Source organism: Lissotriton helveticus, chromosome 4_1, assembly GCF_964261635.1.
Source record: "Lissotriton helveticus chromosome 4_1, aLisHel1.1, whole genome shotgun sequence".
In the NCBI taxonomy this organism is placed as follows: domain Eukaryota; kingdom Metazoa; phylum Chordata; class Amphibia; order Caudata; family Salamandridae; genus Lissotriton; species Lissotriton helveticus.
Window position 1 is genome coordinate 1,052,912,528 of NC_136063.1, and position 27,141 is coordinate 1,052,939,668.

Sequence of the window (27,141 nt, forward strand, 5' to 3'; positions counted from 1 at the left end):
CATTTGCTGTTCTGGAGTGTGAGTGTTGCTGCCTGATCTCCGGCATGGATGGCTCCGCTCCCCTCTTTGTGCCCATAGATCACTTAAGCCTAGCCGTTGCGCACAGCACACACACATGCTAATAAAATAACAAAGTAGCAGGGCATCCACCTTCCGAGCCCTGGTTGTGCCGGACCCATGGCAGTCTCACTGTCTCACTTCTAGTCCACCCCTGGCGGAGGATCACCACTGCAGGCCAACAGGCTCCCATTCCAGCTAGCAGAGTGCCTCGAGAACTAAGGGTCAGACGAGTGGTTTGTCCCTCTGACACTCACTCTCTGACTCTGCCAGATGTCACCCCGCAAACGACGGACATACTCATCTGATAATATCCTTTATCTCACCATCTACTCATTACTGTGTTCTTATATGCTTCTACATGAACCATTAGGCATTGTAATATTCATAGTGTATGGAGCAGTGCTGGTGGTGTTGGTGGGGGTGGGAGCGCTGGCCACCCTAGATGAAGAGATGGCCTGAGCAATTGTCTCCCTAGCATACAATTGGAAGATCACTTGTGTAACTTTCTTTCCTTGCTTCTGGGTGAATATGTTGCACCTGAATGCTCTGGGAAGTATCGTGCCCTCACACGCACAGACACACACTTTAGGGGGTTATTTTGTTCAATTGCAATACAGATATATGTTTGGGCAGTCCCTCACGGCTGTATAGTCAGCTTTTTTGGTATTACATGTTTGCCATGTTGACATTACGTTTTAAGAATAGTTCACTAAGGCGCTGTTGTACTCGATTACTGCTGACCCAGACGCCACTTTTGAATATGACCACATGTATGTACTTTATCTCTCCCAATTTATGTACACAAAGACACTCAAATCATGACCTCACAACACATTATAACACGGAATGTGCGAGGCCTACGCACCCCCTCCCACAAATATGCGTTTTACACATACCTTAAACAACATAACGTACAGATCGCTCTTCTGCAGGAGTCTCACCTAACACACTGAGACAAAAAATTGCAGGGTAGGTAGCCTGGGCCACGTTTTCAATACGAATTACTTAGCGTTTGCCCGAAGAGTGCTCTTCTGGGTCCACCCAGGTACCCTCCTCCTAATAGGACAGGTGGTGACCGATGCGGAAGGGAGATATATCTTCCTTAAAGGTAGACTGGATGGAAGATGTCTTGCTGGGTAATGTATATGCACCTAATCCAGAACAGGGGTCCTTCTGGAGCATACGGTCAACAGTGCTCTCCCTGGGTGATATAAGGGGACTTTAACAATGTGTTGGCACTACCCTAGATGGTTCGTTCCCACTGCTAAGAGGCACAATGGCATCTACCGGGGCATCGCTGCTGAAGAGTAGGGCCTGTAGATGGGGGCTGGTTGATATTTGGATACACCGTAACCCTACCACACAAGTATACTCCTTGTACTCCACACCACATATTCTGCATGTTCGCATTGACCGGATCCTGTGCACATCCAACTTGCTGCCATACGTGACGCAGGCAGAGAACCTGGGACATATGCACTCTGATCACAATCCTTATTGCGTATCCTTAGCGTGGGTCACATGGCCCTCTACGACTCCAACATGGCGCATGCAACCCACCATGCTGGAACATCTGCACTTTCGTGAATCCCTGAATACTACTGCTGAGGACTATTTTGTACATAACGCAGGTACGGCGTCGTCCATCTTGTCGGAATGGTATTCATTCAAGGTGACACTAAGAGGAAGCTGCTTGTCATTGGGCTGCAGAATGCGAAGGCACTCGGGATGTGGAATTCCTGAAGCCCGACACCCAGGACATATTGTTTGACGTCAAGGGCAACAAGTTTTCATGTGTATTTTGTCCTTGAGACAAGTAGGCCCAACCCCCTACATCACAAACCCTTTGACTGCCAGTTTACAGTACCATATTATGGATCAGGGAAAGACATTGCCTCCAGTTAAGGTAATATTTATATCCATGTGTTAATGCTGTTCAAACTCGTATTTATGGTTAATTAATGCAAAACCTTTAATATTAGGGTGAGCGATCTAAGTACATATTGTTAGCTCAGGCTGTACTACTGACAGTGGTTCCAGTATAAAAATGTGTGCACATGTTTTCGGTGTTTAGCAATATGAGGCTATATATTCGGCAGCCAGAATGCTCTCTGATTAGATGCAAATAAATGCAGAAGCTTGAAAGCAAGATTGATTATGCTTTGCTTTCAAAATAAAATGTTCACAAAAAAATGCATAACAATTTCGCTAAACTACTGTAACATTTTAGGTACCTTTTTTGCAGCATCATGTAATAAAATGTGTTGATATATGCTAGTATTTCCCCAAAATATTCATAATGGAAAATCAGTGTAACCAGTTTTAATAAGATTATGGGAAACAAAAATAAACAAGCATTGGTAAAACCAACAGGTCGGAAATTGTTGGTCAGCCTTTTGGTTTTGCCAATGCGTGACTTGTTTTCGCAGGGTTTTTGTAAAACCTTATTGGTGTGGGAGCTGCCGGGCCCTCATCATTATAACAAACTTTGGCAAAAGCAAACCATTTTTGGCCTCAAAAAGCACACATTGCCACGGCAGTTCCTGGCACTGAACAAAACGACTGTTTATTATGCTCCTTGTGAAAGAACAGAATGCTGTCACTCACAATGAAGCTAGCCGATAGACGGAGAGAGACAGAATTTTAATAAACACTAAAGGTCATGGTTAGCGCCAGACCTAATTAGGGGCCCAATTATTAAAGTCTCAAAAGTGCACTCCTGTCTCTGCATGAAGTGCAGATATACAACTTTCGTGAATTCATAAGACTTTACAGAAGTATGCCAAGAAATAGTACTCCCAGAACATATCTGTTAACAGCATTTTAGCATGGGCAAATATGCAGGTGTAGATTTGATCATGCAAGTGTTTGCAAGTTCACTTCCCCTCCAACCAGCACCAGTATGTAGATCTGCAGAAACGTGGCAACATAAGGGAATTGCTAGTATTCAAACCCTACTATGGAAGCAGCCCTGGCATAATCAGAGAGGCTATTTTGGAGCTATTATATAATGAGATTGCGGCCATAATTTGTCACTGCATTACATGGCACAAAAGGGACAAGTGGATTTTGTTACACGACAAGTAGATTTATGAAGTAACCTGCCCCATGGACAAGTAGACATTTGATTAAATTCCACACCCCTGGGCACTGAATTACTGATACTAGAGACACACATGTCCTCCAACCCCTCCTGTTCTTCGGAGCTGTTTCTAGCGAGGACAGCACACACAACACTAATTGAAAGGTTGAGGTGCCTAAATTATGCGGCATATTCTGCCAAGACGCATGCACTGGCAGATCGCTCTGTAACCCTACTCGCATGGCTAATTCGTCAAGAGCAACCGAGTAGTCCCATTACGGCACAACAATCCCCCAGTGGGTTGATGAGGTGTACTCAACACACAATACATAAGGAGCTGGTTCTCAACTTCACCTTGCTATACCATTCGAGCGTGGAAGCCTCTGAACTAAATAGTTCTCTAGAGTGCCTATCATTCCCTAAGCTCACTCCTGACCATCTAGCCTCAGGGAAGGTGTCAGACCTAGACTGCTTACCCTCCGAGTTTTACAAAGCTTACTCGGACCTCTTAGCACCAACACTACAGAAGGTCAATGACGAGGCATTACAATTGTCACACTTATCAAGTTCTATGTGCGAAGCCTCATTGGTTACCCTGCTGGAGCCAGATAGAAACCCCACTCAGCTTGGCTCATACCACCCATTGGCTCTGCTGAATGTGGATTATAAGATATTGGCTAGCATACTTGCAGGGTGGCTAGCACCATTAGTACCCTATTTAATAAATAAGGATCAGAATGGGTTTGTCCTGGATCGTTCCACTACTCTTAACTTGCGCTTGCTGTTTCGTGTCATGCAATATGCTGCTCGGATTTTGCCTCACTCTGGATTTATGTTGCTTGATCTGGAGAAGGCATTTGATACAGTGGAGTGGCCCTTTATCTTTAGTGTCTTGCCTCGATATGGGCTGGGACCCTACTTTACTATGCTGGTAAAGTTATTGTACAACAATCCGGTTGTGAGGGTCAGGACTGGTTACATGATGTCACAGTCTTTATCAGTGAGAAGAGGCACTAGACAAGGCTGTCCGTTCTCCCCCCTTCTCTTTGCACTTCCCATTGATCCCCTGGCCCTGGCCATGCAAGCCTCTACAGTCCAATGGGGTGTTCATCTGGGAGGAGACATGCATGTGATTTCTCTAAGTGCAGATGACCTGCTACTGTATATAAAAAATGGTGGGATGGTCCTGGATGTCATACCCAATCCGCTCGCTCTTTTTGCTCGTCTCTCAGAACTGTGGGTTATTTGGGAAAAGTCATGTTTGTTCTCATTTGATCCCAACACACCTGATCAGATGCATACTGTTGGTGGAATCCTGGTTACCTGGCAGTCGACCATGTTTCGATACCTGGGCATCGGGGTGTACCACGATAATCAGGACCTCCTTGATGGAAACCTCATCAGGGCACTCCCCTCTCTGTCGTTACAGATAGCCTTTTGGAAAACGCTTGCCCTTTCGGTGGCGGGAAGGGTGTCACTCATTAGGATGGTGGTGCTTCCCTGACTCCTTTATTATTTCACCCACTTGCCTTTTTTATTTGCCGCCATCCTTTTCCACCAACTTGCCATTATAGCTGCCTTTTTCTGGCCCATCAAGCGCATGCTCCGTGACCTAATATGGAACACATCGCGATGCAGAGTAACTCTTGCAAAGTTATATTTACCATCTGACCAACCAGTGGGGGCTAGCAGTACCCAATCTAGAGCAATACTATTTAGCATCTCTGCTACAATGGGTGGCCAGCTGGGTGGTGGGCCGACACCTATCAGTAACAGCGGGTAACATTGCTCTGCACACTGTATATACTATCCTCTCTTTGTGTCATCCATATGGCAAGAAGTCTGCCCCTCCCCCCTCATGCTGGTACCAGTGGCCTACCATTGCTTTCATAGATCCCTCTTCCTCACCAGAAAACTCTGACCATATGCTCCAGCGATTCCATTACTTGGAACACCCAGAGGTAACCGGATAACTTCACTGACTGATCTTGCTGTTTGGCATACATACACTGGGTGACCTCTATCTAGATGGCGCACTCATGCCGTACAGTGACCTCACACAGTAGGGACGAATGCCTCCAGGTCATTTCCTCATGGATCAGTCTGTTGCGATGCAGACATAGGAACATAACCCAAAAACTACAGATACATTTGGTACTCAAATACATTCATGTTATGGGAGAAGGCAGACCCCTCACTCGTTGGTTTGCAGATGTATTCTGCGTACACAGAGCAATGGATTTGACCCCGCTATGTACAAAATGGGAGTCTGACCTAGGTCACCCATGACACAGAATGGAACGCAATCCTGGTGAGCCCCAAGCATGTCCCTCAAAATGTTAGGTTCTGATTGATACAATCATACATAATACTCAGAGCATACATAACCCTGAAGAAAATCAACCGCTACTTTCATAGACGCATTTTGAAATGTTGCTGGTGTTCTCTCCAAGACGCTGGTATCATACATATGTTACGGTCATGTCCTAAACTACAACAGTATTGGGAGGTGGTGACACACCTATCCAACTGCCCAGATAGACAACTCTCGAACACATGAGAAACATGTATACTGTGGTTATTCACGAGAGATCAAAAACGCAGAGCCACAAATCGATTTCTAGATCTGGGCCTTATAGTGGCCAAACGTCTTATAACAAGACTCTGGAAATCTAACGATTCACCGGCCTTACTGGCTTGGTCCCACTCCGTTCTCAATTGGGCCAAAGCTGAGGCTACTATGGGGCTGCGCTAATTTGCTATTTCAGAAAGTTGGAATTCGATTTTCGTAGCTCTTCAAACGACTATACACCCCAACCCAGAAATGGATATCCCTCAGAATAGTGATCTGACCCCAAGATGAGAAGGGAGGCTAAGTATCCACCTTTACGAGACAAATAAGGAGATATGATCCATGTAGAGCCCTATGAATAGGAGAATGTAATATTTGGAAAATACCTGTCTTATAGCTGATTAGATACTTTCATCACTGGTCTCGGGAAGGACACTTTGAGAACTGGTTTGCCTGAGGTTAGTTAGTTTTATAGTTTAAAAACTCATTGATCCCCTAAAACTCGCTTGATGTCAGCAATACTTCTATTCTGATCTTGTATGACTGTCTGGTATATTATGTGATGTGGTATTCACATTTACACTAGTATTCAACAGGACAATACATGCCTAATTACAATGTGATTTATTTCCTTGAGTTTGAAAGATTTGGTACTGCTGGAGTGTAGCTGGAACATGGGTATTGGTCACTCATGCGAATAGACCTGCATATTAAGTTATGGTATCAGTTTATTACCGATCCCAGTCAATACTACATTTTTCAACTTTGTATCTGCTGAAGTGATACCTTTTGCCAACCCTGTGTAAATATGCTACACGTGCATGTGCTGTGCTCATGTTTGGTTTTTCTACTGCAACAATCAATAAACCGATCAAACAAAAAAAGAACTAGACTACTGGCTCTTTATAGTGAGGTCCCTTACCAAGATCAGAGGGACAGGTTGGACAAAAGCACCAAACTGTGTGTGGAATTTTGTTTGGTGGAATGCTAAGTCTTTGATAGGATCCACGTGATCACTGCTCATGGATCCCGTCACATGACATTTTTCAGAAATCGGGCTAGGCAACAGGCACCAAGGAACAGGGTAAGCTTTAATGCTTCGGTTATTGACTTCAGAATAGGACATGAAGGAAACGTAAAACAAGACCTCTTTTATATAGAACTAATTTAATTGCAGATTTCTACAGTGTTAAATGAACTTCAAATAAAAAATAAAAATTAAAGTTAAAACAGCACTTTGAAATGGCAGATATGTTCTGTGTTTAATAAACTTAACTAAAAACAAATCTTCTTGTGAGCTCAGTTTCTGATGCAATTGCACCTGCAAAGTTCAGTGCAGGTCCACAGCGCCTTATCACACTTGCCTGTTGAACCAGCTGCAGCTTTGCAGCTACAATTGACAAGTGCACCACATGCCTCAGATGCCACTGGTAGTGCTGTTCACACTTCAGTGTGTTCCAGCACTGTTTCTGTCCATTTTCCACCCCATCCCTCCGGAGTGGATAGCTGCTACTGAGGTACGTCACGTGGACCATATCCCTACTTGGTAAACCGCAATCTTTGCATGTTCAAGAGCAGCAGACTGTGTTGGTAGGATGGCTTCTATGGTCTTGCGGGCAAAATGTTTATCTGCAGCCTTAATTCACTGACTCAAATTAACTTGTTCTCTGGTACAAGATTACGGTGATGCATTCAAGAATTCGGAAGTCTGACACTCTGAATGTCCACTGCTATGAATGGATTTCTGGCAATGTTGGCCAAGGCTGCTGTAAGTTCCGGGTAAGATTTTCAGGCCATCCATTTTCATGTTCTCCTTTTTCCAAGGAATACAGAGACAGTGTTACAGCCAGTGAAGCTGTGAAACACCAGCAAGGCTGTGGAATTCTCCTTTCCAAAGGTCTGGGCAATGACATTAATGTGGATGTAGCAACAGTTTCTCCCTATACTGAATGCTACCCAGCTATTTACCTTGGGACACAAGTGTTGCAGCTGGTGAAACTTTCCTTTCCGAATCACTATGACATTGGTGTCCACAGTGCAGACCAAACAAGACACAGACAGAGCGTTGTTGCAGGGCATGTTGTACATGTAAGACCAGTCTTGTATCTACCTCTTTGTGGTTACAGGCAGGCATAGATAGGTTACTGCCTCTGACCAGAATGCCATCTCCATGTGTTGTCACTACTTTCTTGACAGGGGGGAATTCACTACTCTCGATCTTCTCAGACGGGAACGTGAACAACTCCTGTTTGTTCTCTGCATCACAAGAAGTTTACACTGTCTTGGAATCTTATTTTGACTTGCAACCTTTCTTCGCTTTCCTTTTCCTCCTTTTTGTCTGCCAGAGTGTTGGATGCTGCCTTTGACATACCATTCCCAGACAATGTACACCCTTCTTGAGCTATCAAGCTACTGCACAATGTAAGGCAGAGGTCTTCAAACTGTGGGGCGCGCCCCCCTATGGGGCCGTGGCGGTGTTCCCAGGGGGTCGCGAATGCCTCAGTAAGAAGTTGTAAATGAAAATAGCCTGGAAGCACGAATTTGTTGATTTACGGCGTTTCCAAGCTGTCTTCATTTACAAATAGCAGCTGAAGTGCAAGGCAGGGTGAAAAACACAATTAAAAAGAACAGCATTTCTTTAACTATTTTGTTCTGTTTTTTCACTAGCAGGTAACTGCAGATAAAATAAAACACATCTGAAATGAAAAATAATTAATACTTATAAGACCTCAATTTGTTAATGCAATCATTGCAGAGGTCTGTGGGAGGTCAAACAGCCACGGAATTGAATCCTGGTGGGCGCAGTGGGGAATAGGGAACGTATGTGTATATATATATATATAGTGTTACAGGTCCCCTCCTCTAACATAAAGCACTGTAAATGCGAGTATGAATATCATTATTTTAAAACTGTATACACAGTATAAGATATGGTGCTGCAGAATGGTTAAGTCAGAGCCACAGGAATTATCTGCCAGGGGAGCACCAAATTATGCAGCAGTGTTGACAAAACTATGCTAGAAGAAAATGCACATAATGCGGCATATTTTCTGACACTATTACTTCATTATTTTGTACTTTTTATACATAATACTATTTGGGCAAATATTTTACCTCCTTAATACCAGTTTAACAAATACAGAAATAAGCAGGTGAAAGGGGGTCAGTTAACCTTTATGAAGGGCCTTCCACTGCGTGGGAACACAGCGCCACATTTTAGTAACTTTTGATCCTTTTGAGTTAAAAATATTTTTTTTCTAAAAGCTGCAGCTTCTGCACCAGGTGATGGTTTATGTGGAAGATCCATTATTATGTGAAAAGAGTCACAGAAGCATACAATTCCAGTGGCTTTTGGTTTAGTGTTTAGGATAAAACAATGACTTTCCAAGCATGTCTTTAGTAATGGGTAATCAGACTGTACATAGTGCAAGCATTTCTATAAGTTTCCATTAAAATTATACTTTCCAGATTCCAACACCCTTATGTCACTTGTCATCATGAAACTTCCAGTGACTCCATCAATTAAGGTGTACACTGGGTCCCAAACAGGCCTTACAATTTGTAATTAACCTCTTGTACCCAATTACATTTCTTTCAAAGAGCAGGCACCTTGGTCGCTGTCACACCCTCGGCTTCACAACACATGAGAGCCCCATACTCCGCTTTGCTCAGCTTTACCACTTTCCCTCGCCCAAGTCTTGCCATAAAGTTTTGGAGGGTGCCCAACTTCAAAACATTTTCCTTAGGGGAGCTCCGAGCAAAAAAGTTTGAAGACCTCTGGTGTAAGGTATGGAAAAAATCCATGGCATAGTCATCAAAAGTCCTGACACCTGCTGTTGGTGAGAGGAGGTGCACCACAGCATCTCCATCAAACACCTTAACATCAAAGGAAGTTGACACATGTGTCTCAGCTGTTTCCCCCAAAGACACCAGCAGGAGCAAGATCCTGAACGTTCTCCTCTGTTGATGGCTCTTCTTAATCCAGTTCTTCCAAGTTGGCCGACAAAGTAGTTGCATCATCCGGTTTGGCATTTCTTTCTCTGATGTCTTTACCAGACATGTCACTAGGTCAGACATATTCCCAAACCTACATTTAATTTGTAGATCATTTTCCCGAATGGGTAACAAATAAGAGAGGCCCAAGAGTCATTTCATAGTCTTTGTGGTTTTCATTAAGTTCTTTATTGTGAATGAACTGAGTTGTTTTGGTGATCCCGAAAAACAGTTCAGATGAAAGTGCAGCCAACATGTGTTCCTCCTCCTGATAGCTCGCAGGCCTAGAGTTTTTTCAAGGCTAAATACAGAGGAGGTGCATTAAAAAGGAGTAAACCAGAAAAGAATAAGAGGAATATCAATATGGAAATGAACAGACTACAAAGCCTAAGTGATCAAACAAAACCAGTCCAATAGACGTTTTTGGGCAGGTGCCAAGATGTACACAAATCTGGTATAAATCCAAAGGAGACAATTACAAAATTGAAAATCAATATTATCAACATGGCACAAATCAGAGGAGGTGAGCATCCATATGGAAAGATTTGGGTTAATTATATATGTGGTGAAATATAACATGATTTGCAACAAGTACAATATAGAATAAGCCTTGAATGTTCAGCAGCATTAGTTGTGTCAGGGTTCCCATCGTAAGGAAATGGATTAGAGCATATGATGACGTCCACAAAATATGAAACAATCGGTAAACATATGTAAATTATACATACAGTATTGGGTAATGTGTAGATAGTCCAAGGTGGTTCACAGATGTGTCAAATTGTCCACACACGATATATGAAATCATTTCAGAGAACAAAAGCAATTGGGAGGGGGAGAAATGACAAACTAGAGTCAGTTTGAGTATAGCACCTTGAATGGTTTGTTTATCTAATACTTTCAAAACGAGAAGAACATCCATTGCAACTACTGGGATCAGCATGAGATTGAAAAACTCTGTTGACTGACGAACAAAATCCATGCCGTGCTTGACCATGGCAGCTGAAGCTGCCTTCTCATAGAAAAGAGGCAGAAGCTGTTAAAGAGCAGGCTTTTTATTCACAGATGGCTTTGTCTGATGGGTAGCATGGTAGGCTGGCCATGCAAGACTGTCTCCCATTTCTGGCACCTCCTTCTCAATCAGTTGGAGAGATGATTCAGTACTCAGTTTCTCATGCTTCATTGCGTCCACCATATCTCCTATAACTACCTATGTTATTTTGATTTTTGTCACCTCAACTGTAGATTCTTTCAGAGCTTCTGCTGGCACAGTGGCAAAGCCGTCGGGCAAAGATAAGTTCTTTTGCTCAGCCTCTGCAGTTAGAGTGATAGCTTCTCTGATCTGTCCTGGGTTTGAGATTGATGGTGTCTGAAAGATGCCGATCCCTGTATAATGGGAAGAACCATTGGCAGTGGTGCTTGGAGAGTTGTGATCAATATTGCCTGTTGCACCAATTGTGAAAGTCCTATTTCCAAGCTTAGATGAGCACATAACTCCTTCTCTGTGCTTTCTGGCAATCAACAGTTGCTAGCTGATTCTCCACTTGAAGAACGCAGGAGTAGCAGATGCTAATTCACAAATGGTGCACTTGAGTTATCAATTTTCTTGACCGTGTCAGGGTGTGCACATTCAGCCCTATGTCAAATGAAAGTTCTGATGACGAAGAATGGTGAGATTGTACCACAGATTTTGTTGTCATCTTGCAGTTGATCATGATTGTTAGATCGAGTTATTTATAACTCGAAAACGTATTACTACTGAACCAAAGTCTCTTGAACCAGCTGGATTTTGTGCAATGCATGTTGTTCACTCATGCATGAAGCTTCCCCAGGCGCGCGCTTGGCCTCGCACACCATCATCAAAGGCTTCTGCTCCCCCTCACTCCCTTTCCTCCCTCCCACTCGCTGGCCACGTCAAACGCGAGAGCTTTTGTAAAAGGGGCTTGCTTCCAACAGTGCATGAGGTGCGCGACCCGCTGGCATTTGTCTGGCATTTGTCTTCAAAGGCTTGAAAGCTTGAAGGCAATCTGCTTCCCCACCCCCCCTGGTGTTTCTGGCTTTTCGCACCATCGTGTGGAATGTTGTTTACATCTTGAAATGAAATGAAAGGAAAGGAATCTTGTAATGCGCGACTAAGCCCGAAGGCATCAAGGCGCGTAACAACAAAACCATAAGATCAAATAAACAATAACTACGGGTACGCCCTAGCAAATAGCCAAGTTTTCAAGGCCTTTCGAAAAAGCAGAGCGGAGGGTTGAGATTTAATTTCGCAAGGAAGAGTATTCCATAGCTTAGGGGCGATTGAAGAAAAAGCCCTGCCACCCCACTTATTCCTGCGGAAGCGAGGTACCACCAGCAGATTCTTTGAGGAAGAGCGTAATTCTCTACCCGATACGTAAGGTAGCAGCAGCTTCTTGAAACCCCCCACACCCTTACCAGAGAGTGCACTATAAGTGAGGCAGAGAGTTTTGAAAGTAATCCTCGATTCAATGGGAAGCTAGTGTAAGGCCTTCCTGGCTGCTGTTGCTGACGCTAATCTGGGAGCGTCCAGAACAAATTTGGCGGCCGCATTTTGGGCAGTCTGAAGACGCTGTAACAGGCTCTTATTCATGCCGGTGTATAAGGCGTTACAGTAATCAAGTCGCGAAACTAAAAGTGCTACCACCACTTGCTTCCGCGCCTGAGGAGACAGATAATATTTTATTTTTCGGAGTATTTTAATAATACCCCAGCAGGTAGCAACCGTTCTATTAACCTGCAAAGTCATGGAGAGAGCGGGGTCAATCAGCACTCCCAAGTTCCGTGCCGACTCCGTAGGCGTAGGACAGTCTCCCAGAGAGGACGGCCACCAATCAGGGGACCAGATGTTCTTGTTAGGACCAAACACCAAGATCTCAGTCTTCTCACCGTTCAGCTTTAATGAATTGTGAATCATCCAGAAGGAAACTGCTTCCATGCAGTTCCTAAAGCTGACCGGCGACAAGTTACCCAGATGGGAAAGGGACACCAAGATCTGTGTGTCGTCAGCATACGAGACTACCTCCATCCCAAAAGATCTAACAAGCCTGGCAAGCGGGGTCACGTAGATGTTAAACAGGGTCGGACTTAATGCCGACCCCTGTGGGACCCCGCATTGCACCAGTAGGGATGGAGATAGAAACTCCCCCAGCTTGACCCTCTGCTCTCTCCGGTCCAGAAAGGAGGCCAGCAGACTCAGAGCCGTCCCTTCCACCCCTATCTCCCTCAGGCGAGATGTTAAAACCGAAGGGGACAGGGTATCGAAGGCGGGCTCTTGATCGAGCATTGGCTAGTAGGACTTCTGCGGACCCCAGTCCGTCGGATTACATCACTCTGTCTCTTTCAAGGAATTCAAAGGCATTGTAATCACCGCCATCCTACTTTTTAACTAAGGGTTGCAGAGGACTAATGTCTTAATAAGAGGCCACTGCAACCTCACATTAAACTAGCAAGATAAAAGTATAACTTTAAATGACATCTGATGTTTTTCTAGCCTTTAAAACAGTATTACGTTTCTGTAATCGGGTTGGGCCCCGTGTTGGTCAGAAGTGTTTTTAGTTTGTAATTTTATCAATTAAAAGTTGTGAAGATCAATTTTTGACTATCATGTTTACAGAAACGAAGCATCGTGCATGAGTTCAAATCCTTAGACATTTAAATTTGAGACAGGGGCTTATTATATGTTTGACATCTTAATTTACTTTTGCAAGAACTCTCACCGTAAGACATGCTCTGCAGTTACAGTGTCACGTGGAAACTCTTAAAATGCACATCTTGCCAACAACTTGCCCAGAGACCAATTCTGCACTTAAGTAGTTTAATGGTTATTATGCTTGCTAATATACAACCACAATTTCACTCTTTCAAGCCTCAAGCCACTGTTCACTGAATTTCAAAATAAGCTTACAATCTTTGACTACTTTTGGTCAACACTGACTTCATTTGTATCCTACTCTAAGGCATGTATGCCTCCACCTGTAAACGTAAATTATCTCTATAGATCTATGCTTTTTATTCCAAAATTTGGCATTTTCAGAATAAACTGCCTTTTGAGTAGGTAAGGAAACGAACAAACTCTTGCCCGTTTAATTTGCAGCGATGTACAGTGTAGCACAAAGTGATATAAAAAGTGGCACTGGATATTGCACCACCCCAGCATCACTCAGCACCACTCGGCATCACCGCATCATCAGTCAGCACCACCACAGCACCACTCAGCACCACCACATTATCACTCAGCGCACCACTCAGCACCTCCACAGCACCACTCAGCACCACTCAGCACCACTCAGCACCACCACAGCACCACTCAGCACCACCACAGCACCACTCAGCACCACCACAGCACCACTCAGCACCACCCCAGCCTCACTCAGCACCACCCCAGCCTCACTCAGCACCACCCCAGCCTCACTCAGCACCACCCCAGCCTCACTCAGCACCACCCCAGCCTCACTCGGCACCACCCCAGCCTCACTCGGCACCACCCCAGCCTCACTCGGCACCACCCCAGCCTCACTCGGCACCACCCCAGCCTCACTCGGCACCACCCCAGCCTCACTCAGCACCACCCCAGCCTCACTCAGCACCACCCCAGCCTCACTCAGCACCACCCCAGCCTCACTCAGCACCACCCCAGCCTCACTCAGCACCACCCCAGCCTCACTCAGCACCACCCCAGCCTCACTCAGCACCACCCCAGCCTCACTCAGCACCACCCCAGCCTCACTCAGCACCACCCCAGCCTCACTCAGCACCACCCCAGCATCACTCAGCACCACCCCAGCATCACTCAGCATCACCCCAGCATCACTCAGCATCACCCCAGCATCACTCAGTATCACCTCAGCATCACCACATTATCACTCAGCACCACCACATTATCACTCAGCACCACCACATTATCACTCAGCACCACAACATTATCACTCAGCACAACCACATCAGCACCACCACAGCACCACTCAGCACCACCACAGCACCACTCAGCACCACCACAGCATCACTCAGCACCACCACAGCATCACTCAGCACCACCACAGCATCACTCAGCACCACCACAGCATCACTCAGCACCACCACAGCATCACTCAGCACCACCACAGCATCACTCAGCACCACCACAGCATCACTCAGCACCACCACAGCATCACTCAGCACCACCACAGCATCACTCAGCACCACCACAGCATCACTCAGCACCACCACAGCATCACTCAGCACCACCACAGCATCACTCAGCACCACCACAGCATCACTCAGCACCACCACAGCATCACTCAGCACCACCACAGCATCACTCAGCACCACCACAGCATCACTCAGCACCACCACAGCATCACTCAGCACCACCACAGCATCACTCAGCACCACCACAGCATCACTCTGCACCACCACAGCATCACTCTGCACCACCACAGCATCACTCAGCACCACCACATTATCACTCAGCACCACCACATTATCACTCGGCACCACCACATTATCACTCGGCACCACCACATTATCACTCGGCATCACCACAGCACCACTCAGGACCACCACAGCACCACTCAGGACCACCACAGCACCACTCAGCACCACAACAGCATCACTCTGCACCACAACAGCATCACTCTGCACCACAACAGCATCACTCTGCACCACAACAGTATCACTCTGCACCACAACAGTATCACTCAGCACCACCACAGCATCACTCAGCACCACCACCACAGCATCACTCAGCATTACCACAGCACCAATCAGCACCACCACAGCATCACTCAGCATCACCATAGCACCACTCAGGAGCACCACTCAGCACCACCACAGCACCAATGGGCACCACCCCAGCATCACTCAGCGCCACCCCAGCATCACTCAGCGCCACCCCAGCATCACTCAGCGCCACCCCAGCATCACTCAGCGCCACCCCAGCATCACTCAGCACCACCCCAGCATCACTCAGCACCACCCCAGCATCACTCAGCACCATCACTCCGCACCACTACCACAGCACCACTCAGCACCACTCAGCACCACCCCAGCACAGCTCAGCGCCACCCCAGCACCACTCAGCACCACCACAGCATCACTCAGCATCACTCAGCACCACCACATTACCACTCAGCACCACCACTCAGCACCACCACTCAGCACCACCTCGGCACCACTCAGAGCCACCCCAGCATCACTCAGCACACCCACATTATCACTCAGCACCACCGCAGCATCACTCAGCACCACCACAGTACCGCCACAGCACCAGTCAGCGCCACCCCAGCACCACTCAGCACCACCACAGCATCACTCAGCACCACCACAGCATCACTCAGCACCACCACATTACCACTCAGCACCACCACTCCGCACCACCACTGCATCACTCAGCACCACCACAGCATCACTCAGCACCACCACATTACCACTCAGCACCACCACTCCGCACCACCACTGCATCACTCCGCACCAATCAGCACCAACCCATGGCTTGGTAGTTCTGACTGGACTGTTCCCATGAGGCACAGGGTAAGAGCTGATTTGCATATAGCCAGTGTCTAACCCAGGGTGGTGTGGAGTGCAAAAAAACGATGGATTTAGGCCCAGATCCTTGTACTGGGGTGAATGTATGACATTGTTCTACCTTCTGTCTATCAACTGTGTTTTTTGCAATTTTCACCCCGAGTGGGCTGGGTATGCTCAGACGTGAGTCCCAGGCTCTCCACACCACTGGAGTCAAGCTATCCAGGCTGAAGAAGGCTGATGGCCAGAAACCGGTCCTTGGATGCTTGATTCCGGTCTGGGAAAGACATGGCTTGGTAGTTCGGACTGGACTGTTCCCATGAGGTACTGGGTCAGAGCTGATTTGCATATAGCCAGTGTCTAACCCAGGGTGGTGTGGAGTGCAAAAAAACGATGGATTTAGGCCCAGATCCTTGTACTGGGGTGAAGATATGACATTGTTCTACATCCTGTCGATCAACTGTGTTTTTTGCAATTCTCAGTACGACCACAGCATCATTAAGCACCACTACATTATCGATCAGCAACACCAAAGCACCACTCAGCGCCGCCACAACACCACTCAGCGCCGCCACAACACCACTCAGCGCCGCCACAACACCACTCAGCGCCACTCAGCACCACCACAGCACCACCACAGCACCACCACAGCACCACCACAGCACCACTCAGCACCACCACAGCACCACTCAGCACCACCACAGCACCACTCAGCACCACCACATTATCACTCAGCACCACCACATTATCACTCAGCACCACTCGGCACCACCACAGCATCACTCAGCCCCACCCCAGCATCACTCAGCGCCACCCCAGCATCACTCAGCGCCACCCCAGCATCACTCAGCGCCACCCCAGCTCTGGATTTGTGATTGTACATGCAGTGAATCTGTGAAAACAAAAAGATTTGCTAGTCATCCGCATGGAGATAGAAAAAAAAAATTAAATGTTGATTTGGCCAAAGAATTTAGGCATAGAAGGAGTGTAGGAGAGGTCATGAAGGTCCTTGAGAGAGAGAAGACTGGTGATGGTCAGGATGTTGAGAACGAGGCTCACCAAAATTGTTAGAGAGCATAAAAAACAACTTTTATGCAGAACTTTTGTACCAGACTAGATAACTTTGAAAGAAGGCTGGGGGGGGTCAGCAGTCACCGGAGACATGAAGAAGCATGAGGATACAAGTGTGGTGATTGCAAGGGGCAGACTTAATAAAAGTGGACACATGGGAGAGGGCTGTTTCTATTTGATAGCAGAGCACGAATATCATAATGAAGGGGATGAAAGAGGTTAGGATAATGGAGTAAAGTGGTGAGGCACTTTAAGTATCAATCCTTTAAGAATTTTTCTGAAGAATACAAGTTTGGCGAAGAATCGTAATTACTAGTGGGTTGACTACTTCTGATATAAAGCATGGTAGCTTGGCGCCTGTGCTACAAGATTAAGGAGGAGAGTAAAGTGGTGTTTGACGAGAGGAGATGAGCCAGAGTTATAAAAATCAAAGCACTAGTGTGGAAGATATCTCGAATTGAAAATCATTTCTAGTTCTATGCTGTTTGTTGACTTTTTTTATTTTTTATCTGTTAGACATATGCAGGGTGTGTCGTTCAGAAGGAACATCAGAGAAACCCCTCTATCACCCATGTGTGTGCACTGGCAGTATTAAATTCATTCATCAAGAATGGTAAGTTTTATATAGAATTCATTTTGAAAGTATGCTTTTCTAAAACGTCATGCTTCGGAGAAAATGCTTGCTCGACTTTTGATTTCTCACTTTTTATCTTTATCTGCTAGACAGCCTAGCTTTTGTCTATTTTCCGCCAGTGGGTATACTTGCCACTTTGTGATGTGACTGGAAATGATATAGATTTTCTTTTAATGCAGAGCATCATGAGCTATTAGTGTACACATAAGTGCATCATGCAGCGCATCCTCTCGCTGCCCACCATCCCATTCCTTATTAGCATTTGGCAATTGGTCTCCTAGAGACTATTTTCTTTCCTTGTGAAGGCCAGTCTCACTGGCTCTAAGCAAATGGAGCAAGTGACAGTGTGAATGTATCTGGTTAAAAGACCTTCTCTTCAACAAGACCGGGGTAGTGTGGTCCGGTGGTTGGGAAAGAAGGGGGCAGGAGTAGAGATTCCTAGACCTGCTTTGCAGGTTCTGTTGAACCATTCTGTCAAACCCTGTTCTTCCAGGTGCGAAAGCCCCAAATTGCTCCTACTGCAGGTGTTCTAGGTATCTAATTTCTTGGGCGCATCCTGCAGATGCACTGCGTCAACAGGTCGATTCATTCCTCCGCCGTTTAGCCCATCTCCGGTTCTGTGCAGGTGGTTGTTGAAAAATTGGATTGTCATCCCGTCTGCTAGAAGAGTGATTTGGTGCAGGAAGAAATGTGTGAGGGACACTGTTTCATGTTTCAGTAAGCATCTGAAATTACCCTTTAATGTGCAAGAGGCAGTATAAGAGACATGAACACATGTTCTGCTGACCTTGCTTCTCTGGACATTCATGAGGTTTTGGAAAGCTGTCCTGTTCCAAGGGTGTACTATATTAGGGAACTCACTGCCTCTTCAGCTGGCCCACCTTCTTGAGGGACAATAGTTGTTACTTTAGATCCTCTGCCTTGATGATGAAGGATGCAGCGTTCGAACAGTAGTTCAAAAACATTGAATGCCCCATTTGAATGAGTCAAGTTGATTCTAAATATTGAAAAACAAGCAATCTGTGGTTGCGGAGTCTCTGACTTAAAATATCTATTTGGAAGTCTGGCTTTAGTGAGGCATCCATGAATGGTGGGTTGAATCACAGGTGGGAGGCTAGATGACATTAAGTGCAAATGCAAGAAGATAAAACCTTTAATGGAAGTCTATTAAGTTGTGCTTGTACCTCTTGTGACCATGTCTTCATACAGAGGCTATTGACCGCTCTGTTATTCTAATTGCAGGAATGTGCTTCAGAATCTTCAGAGTACATTGGTAGGTTCTTTGTTGCTGGTTCCACTGAACCAAGCACCTGTTGGCAGTCTGTCAGCACATGGTCATCTCAGCTCTATCAACACACAAGGTTTCTCAAAACAAGTTCCTCCCAGGTAGGGAGGAACCAAAATGTTTTTTTCCAGGATCCAGAACTCTTGATGCTGATTATTTCAGGAAGCATTTTCTCTAGATGTTCATTACAAATGTCCCTGTGGGCTACAAACAGTAAACTACTCTTCGAGTTCTTGAGAATAGTGCCCAGGTGTTCAAGACCGAGCTGAAGACAAGGGTCTCTTTTTCCCAGGCCAGGTTGGGCCTCAGTTTTCCTTTGGTTCCAAGTAGGAGATCCACTTGCAGTGACTCAAGTAAGGATTGCATGGTTTGAAACTTTTTATTGATACCAAGAACATAAACATGAAATCTAGGGTCAAATAGGTACTATTGTGTACATATCACAATGAACCAATAAGTCGAGAACTCTGGGCATAAAATGGGACAGAAAGTGAAGGAAAACTGGAAGGGATAAGAAAGGGGGATGTGGGAAAGCTAAAGGAGGGGGGACCTAAATACATAAACGAAATGGAGAAAAACATTGTTCTCCCCACCACCAACTACCTCTAAAGCGTTGGCTCCTGACAGCCTTCCTCTCATGACTGACCGTTAATGAAGGTTTCAAGCGCGGTCTTCAGACCAACACAACAATTTGCCCTTTCAGGAAACAAGCAGGAATAATCCCAGTTGGGAGCTGTGATTTATAATTTATAGGATGGTCTGCCCCACTCTCTTTTGAAATGTATGAATTATCCCCATTAATTGTCGGTGATTAGCAGTGTTCCATTCTGAAACTCGTACACCCATATTCAAACATCTTTCTAGTTGCTCTTAAAGCAATCTTTTCCTACATTGAATTTCAGTGCTGTATTCGAGGACAAGCAGAATCCACATACTATTCACTTGAATGTTCTGTTGTAGTTTGTAATAGAAAAAAGAAATATTGCTAATTTGTGATGTGGGTAGGTGCAAAATGGCAGCAGCATACTAAAGCAACATCACCTTGGAGGAGAGAGGAGTGTTTCGTTAAAACGCAAATAGGATTTTACGCCACAATGCCTGCTCTTCTATTGCTCATAGTATAAAGCTGATTTCAAGCACTTACATGGCTCGCACCCTCCTCATGCATCTGCTCCTGTTGTCACTTAGATTACTGAATGAGTTGTCTCTTGATGATTGCTTGGTTAATGGTTGCTTCATTCTAGGCCCGAATCCTGCTCTGTGTCGAGTGGGATTAAGTGCTTGGGCTCCCTCATAGAATTGGTGCGTTATGTTCTCCTAACTCACTTCTTGCCCAGGCCCTGGTTGTCTGCTGTCCTTTGGGGTTTTCAGGATGGCGGGCTGTTAAAGATGCACAGTGGGAGATCCTGCCTTGATACCACATCATTCAGTGGTGCGAGTCAGTACTGGTAGTGCTGGCAGTAAGGGTATTACTTTGACCAATTTTCTCTTCAATCCTCAGAAAAATAAGAAAGCAGCTCTGAAAGAGGGTTCAACTTTGACCTCTTAGAAAAATCACTGGCATATCAAGCTTTTCTCTCTTCCTGTTCTAACATGGATGTAAAGAAGGAGATTGAAACGGTCCCTAGATGCTCCTAAACGACAGAGGATCAATAATTGGCAGACCCTATCGAAGATGATTACTTCTTTGCAACCTACTGTAGATGCCGTTATGACTAACACTCTTGCTAATAAAGGGTTAGTTAGGAGTGGTTATGTGGATTTGGATGTAGTGCGCTTAGTCTAGAGGGCCTTTCTTGAGCTCCAATTCTGGAAGAAACTTCTAACCACAAATTCCTCACCTTGGAATATTGCCCAGGTGTTGGACTGAATCCAGAAAATCTTGAGCAGTACTTCTGTGCGCTGGTAGATGGTGTTTGGGTGCTCCGCATTGACTTTGTCTGCGGCCTCTATATAGACGCCAACCCATCGCGCCGACATGAGTTTATTTCTTTCCACACCAGCATCGCAGATTCGCAGAACTACCTCTGTCCTGTTTTGACCAAATTATTTAACTTTTTGTCGACTCTTTTATAAAAAAAAAATATATCTTTTTAGTTTTGCTCCCAGTGTGCTAGCGAGATGTTGCCCAACAAACCAACAGGGCTTAAACTGTGTGAAGAATGTCAGACCGTGATCATCTCTGACCCACATTTGGTTAGCCTTGGTTAGACATTCCACATTCCACCAAAACCACAACCAGCCCAGCTTGTTAAGTTTTCTTCACAGAGAAAACTTCCCCTTTTACCAGTAAAGCCTCAGGAATGATAGAGAGGAAGGGGAGGACAGACAAGCCCCATAGGCTGCCATTATTTGGCTCAAAAAGGGATACCGTGCCTTTAAGAAAACTTTCTAGAACTTTCTCAGTATCCCAGAATGCTCAGCAGGTCCCATTTACTTTCAGTTCTTTTTTCCGGCTCCTGCTAGCAGGACCCTGGAGCATTGAGCTCTCCTTTTTTGGGTTTATTATAGAATTTTTTGCACTTTTAAAGTGTGTGAGTGTCTACATTCGAAATATTTTGGTGCCCTCTTCTAGTGTTCTGTGCAGTTCTTTTTATCAAAAATGCCTGCATTATTTGATAAATGCCCGGAGTACTCGAGGAAGAAGGCCAAGTCGGACCCACACTCTGTGTGTATCCTGTGCCTTCCTTCTACTCATCTCCCTGAGAAGTGTGAGATTTGCCAGACCTTCTCCTCCAGGACCCTGAGAGAGAGAAAGAAGATCAGGCTTCAAGGACTGGATGAAAGAAGGCTGCAGAGTCAAGGTGGGTCTGGGCAGGCTGGATCTGCTTACTCTGCCCATGCTGAGGCCTCTGGGGGGCTCCCCAGCGTCAAGAAGGGCAGAAAGCGTCGACGTTCTCCGTCGACACCATCGATGACGGCGTCGAGAGGCATGACGGCGATCTGCTCCCCTTCTCCCCAGGGCTCTGGGTCGAGACGACGTCGACGTTCGGCATCGAGGGGACTGACGAGACCGCCGTCGAGGTCGCCGCCGAAGACGTCCTCTTCTTTGTCATCATCATCGACGTCGTGATGATTCCAGACGGCGTCGGCGCTCGCCGTCGAGGCGACACCGCTGTTCACCCTTGGCGTCGACTAGGCGCTCGCCGTCGAGGCGACACCGCCGTTCACCCTCGACGTCGACCCGGCGTTCAGCGTCGAGAAGGAGGCGTTCGACGTCGAGGCCCAGATCTTCAGCGTCGAGGCGGCGAAGCCCGCCATCAAGGCATAGGTCTTCGACGTCGAGACGACGTTCGTTGGCGTCAAGGAGGCGTTCTTCGATGCCGAAGCGGCATTTGACGCCGAAGAGGAAGAGATCACCCTCCTGGAGGCGTTCTGGAGCCAGGAGTCCTTCCAGGTCCTCAGGGGCACGACGGCGACGTTGGTCACCGACAGGGGGCGCTGCCTCTCGGTCTCCTACGCCGAGGAAGAAGACTAGGGTGTCACCGGGCTCGGTGTACTCTGTGGTGAACTCTCCTCCCAAGCCAAAGTCAGTTACTCCTCCTCCTCCACTGCCGAAGGAGCCGCCTCCGCGCACTTCTCCGCCACCTCCTCCTCCTGTGCCTCCACATGCACCGCCACGGCCTCCAAGGTCGGTCTCGCTGACGCACTTCCCTACGTCGCCTAAGGGGGCACCTCGGCCGAGGTCCCCGATCAGGCCATCACTGCAGGTTCCGCCGAAGGCGCCCGCAAAACCGCAGGTGCCGCCGCAAGAACCCGCTGAACGTCCAAGGCCAGGAGGCCCAGATCTCGCTCCGGACGGAGAGGGAGAACCAGGAGTCGCCGTCGCTCATCGACGAGATCGAGACAATGCCATAGGAGGGGTCGTTCTCGGTACAGCACGGAGTCGTCCAACGTAAGGGATTATTCACCAACTCTGTCAGGATCCCCTCGGACAAGGGTGTCCCCTGTGGACGACGTGGTCTCCTTTCAGGAGGTCTTGTTGAGAGGTGCGAGTTAGCTGGGCATCAAACTGACAGTGCCCACGCCTACGACTTTCGTAAGAAGCACCTATCGAGACCTCTGTTGCCTTTGGTGCCTGGCTTAGTGGAACCCGCTTTAGAGCTCTTCCTCACTCCGGCGGTGACGAAGGCAGCTCCCTCCAGGCTGCAAAAGAAGTATAAGGCGCCGGATGCGGACCCAGCTTTCCTCCGAATGGATCCACCTCCGGATTCCGTCATTGTGACGGCGGCAAGGAAGCAACACGCCACCACCCCGTCCTCCAATGTGCCTCCGGACAAGGAGAGTCGCTGGTTGGACTCGGCGGGCAGGAAGGTGTGCGGGACGGCCGCTACCTCTATGAAAGCTGCCAGCGCATCTGCGCTGTTGGGGCGCTATGACCGGGCGCTTTGGGAGTCCCTCCAACAGTTCGCCGACCTCCTCCCACGGGACAAGAAGGAGGATTTTATGGAGATCCTGAATGAGGGGTTGCTGGTGTCGAACCAGCTGATCAGTGCTGCGGCAGACTCGTCGCTCCTGGCAGCCCACGGGTACTGCCATGGAGTTAATCAGAAACGCCACGCTTGGCTCAGATTGACATCCCTGAAGCCTGAGGCCCAGCAGAGGGTGGCCAACCTGCCCTTCTCGGGCGAGACTCTATTCGGTAAACACGCCGACAATGAGATGGCCCGCATGAAGGCAGAGGCCGAGACTCTGACGGCGGTGGGCTTGGAGAAGCCCAAGGACCAGAAGAAGAACTACCGCCCGTTCCAAAGACGGTACGGGGCGCAGGGCAGAGGGCGAGGTCAACAGTCTGGACAGCAGCAACATCAGCATCAGTTCCAGAGGAAGCCCTTCCAGAAACGTCAGAGGGGCAGGGGTGGTCAGCAGTCTGCCACCGCGACCAAAGGCCCGGCCGGGTCTAGGCCCTGAACGGTTACTTCCCCGTCATCCGTTACCCAATCCGGTTGGGGTGAAGCGTTCAATATTTTCTGGCAGTGTGGAGAAAAATTACTCAGGACAAGTGGGTGCTGAATATTGTTTGCAATGGATACAGTCTTCGGTTCACTAGCCCGCCTCCAGCAATTCCACCGGTTTGCTCGCAGTTTCAGCTGCGCGAGCTCCAGGCGGAGGCCGATATCCTGTTAAGAAAACGGGCGATAGAAGACGTTCCTCTGTCCCAAAGGGGAAGAGGTCTGTACTCGCGGTTCTTTCTAGTCCGAAAAAAGGACAAGAACGAGTTCAGGCCTATTCTGGATTTGCGACAAGCAAACAAGTGGATTCGCAGAGAAAAGTTTCGCATGCTGTCTTTGCACCAGATTTATCCTCCGTTGCAAAGGGAAGACTGGCTGAGCGCGATAGACCTACAGGATGCGTACTTCCACGTGCCCATTGCACAGAAACACCGGAATTTCCTGCGATTCCAAGTCGGCGCCAATCACTATCAATACACAGTGTTGCCGTTCGGGCTGAAGTCAGCGCCCCGGACGTTTTCCAAATGCATGGCAATGGTAGCGGCACACCTGAGAAAGAACAAGGTGTTTGTCTACCCGTACCTGGACGATTGGTTGATCAAGGCATCCTCCTTCTCGGAAGCGCAAGTGCACTTCCAGAAGACGTCCGTTCTCTTGAACTAGCTGGGGTTGCACATCAACATGTCCAAGTCTGTCCCGACTCCGGTCCAATGCCTACAGTACTTGGGAGCCACCATCAATACGCTGTCTGCAAGCGTGTCTCCTTCCGAGGAAAGACGTTTATCACTCCTTCGGAAGGCTCAGGCTCAGGCTCTTATGGCCGCTCCATCTACGACAGTGAGGACGGTGTCTTCTCTACTAGGATCGATAGCCTCCTGTATCTTCCACACGCACAGCTTCACATGAGACCGCTGTAGGAGTGTCTGGAGGATCAGTGGGACCAGAGGAGAGGCCACTAGGACGACCGGATAAGACTGTCTCTGCATGCTCTACAGTCTCTGAAATGGTGGTGTTCAGCGGAGACTCTCCTCAAAGGGGTTCCCTTCCACAAGGACATTCCCACTCAGACGATCGTGACGGATGCTTCTCTCCACGGCTGGGGAGCGCATTCTGGAGAGTTACAGATACAAGGAACGTAGTCCCCGACGGAGTCCACGTATCATATCAATTTCCTGGAACTCAGAGCGGTTCACTTGGCACTGAAGGCCTTTTATCCGTCCTTCCAGACCAACTCTCTGCTTGTACAGACAGACAGTACGACCACGATGTATTACCTCAACAAGCAGGGGGGCTCGAGATCACGCACCCTGTCACAGGAGGCGCAGGCGATCTGGCGCTGGCTTCTTGCCAGAGGACTGACGATAACGGCTACTCATCTGCCAGGTGTGCAGAATGTTCAGGCGGACTCACTGAGCAGGCTGATCCAGGAAAACCACGAATGGGTCATAGACGACGGAGTACTCGGAGACGTCTTCGACAGGTGGGGCACGCCAGACGTGGATCTGTTCACCACACCCGAAAACAGCAAATGCCGAAACTTCGCATCCAGGTACTACCAGCAGGGAACGCTGGGGAATGCGCTATGGATCGACTGGTCGAACAGCTTTCTGTACGCTTTTCCACCCATTCCCCTGATTCCGGCGGTGCTCATCAAACTAGCCCAGTCCAGGGCGCAGATGATCCTGATTGCCCCGGAATGGCCCAGACAGTGGTGGTTCACGGACCTGCTTCACCGGTCCCTCCTTCCTCACATTCGGCTGCCGTGCCGGCAGGACCTTCTCACGAAGTTCGGGGGGGCAGATGGTGCACCCCAATCTCTCGTCTTTGAGTTTGGCGGCATGACTCCTGAGATAGTGCAATATGGCCATTTGAATCTCCTTGCAGATTGTATGGACATACTGAAGGAGGCCAAGAGACCTTCCACTAGGACATCTTACGCGTACAAGTGGAAGAGATTTTGCATCTGGTGCAAGTCCAAGAACTATGACCCGACGACATGTAAGGAAGACGTCATCCTTCCATACCTTTTACATTTGGCGCAGTCTGGCCTTAATTGTCATTCCATTAAGGTTCATCTAGCTGCGCTTACTGCCTACAGGAAATGCCCTTCACAGACCTCCTTCTTCCAGATCCCTGTGATCAAAGATTTTTTGGAAGGCTTGAGAAAGTGTTTTCTCCTGTCCGGCTTCCTTCGCCTTCATGGGAGTTGAATGTGGTGCTGTCCAGATTGATGAAGGAACCTTTTGAACCTATTCATAAGGCTTAGTTGAAGCACCTGTCCTGGAAGGCGGCGTTCCTCGTGGCTATTACATCGGCCCGCAGGGTGAGTGAAATTCAGGCGTTGTGTTGCCAAGAACCTTATACTGTATTTCATGCTGCTAAGGTTGTTATGCGTACTCACCCTAAATTTCTTCCTAAGGTTATTTCTGATTTCCATGTTAACCAGACCATAACTTTGCCTACGTTTTTTCAGAATCCTTCCTCTCCAGCGGAAAGGTCTCTACATTCCCTGGATGTCAGGAGGGTGTTGAAATTTTATCTGGATAAAACCAAAGATATTCGTAGATCAGACCAAATGTTTATCAATTATGGGTCAGTCAGGACAGGTCTTGCCACCTCTAAACAGTCCATTTCGAGGTGGATTGTGTCCTGTATACAATTGTTATCAAAAGGCTAATAAGACCATAGGGGGTAAACCTAAAGCTCATTCCACCAGGGGCAAAGCGGCTACGACTGCTTTGCTACGTAATGTTCCCATTGCAGAAATCTGCAGGGCCGCCACGTGGAAGTCGGTCCATACCTTTGCTAAGCATTACTGTCTGGACTCTGATGCCAGGGCAGATGCTCAGGTTGGACAGGCTTTGCTGCGAAATCTATTCGCACAGTAGTGGTGTTGTACTCTTTCTCTCCATCGCCTCTTTTGTGTGGGGATGGGCTTGCCATTCTATTCACTAGATTATGACTATACACAGA

General features: G+C 47.4%; 1 protein-coding gene across 1 annotated transcript in view; it reads left to right on the forward strand.

Moving 5' to 3' along the window:
- Positions 1 to 27,141, forward strand: part of MARCHF6 (membrane associated ring-CH-type finger 6) — a 1,360,950-nt gene that overhangs the window by 67,528 nt on the left and 1,266,281 nt on the right. The window contains exon 2 of the mRNA XM_078687648.1: positions 17,814 to 17,910. Coding sequence (XP_078543774.1) covers positions 17,814 to 17,910 — 97 coding nt within the window. The remainder of the gene's footprint in view (positions 1 to 17,813; positions 17,911 to 27,141) is intronic.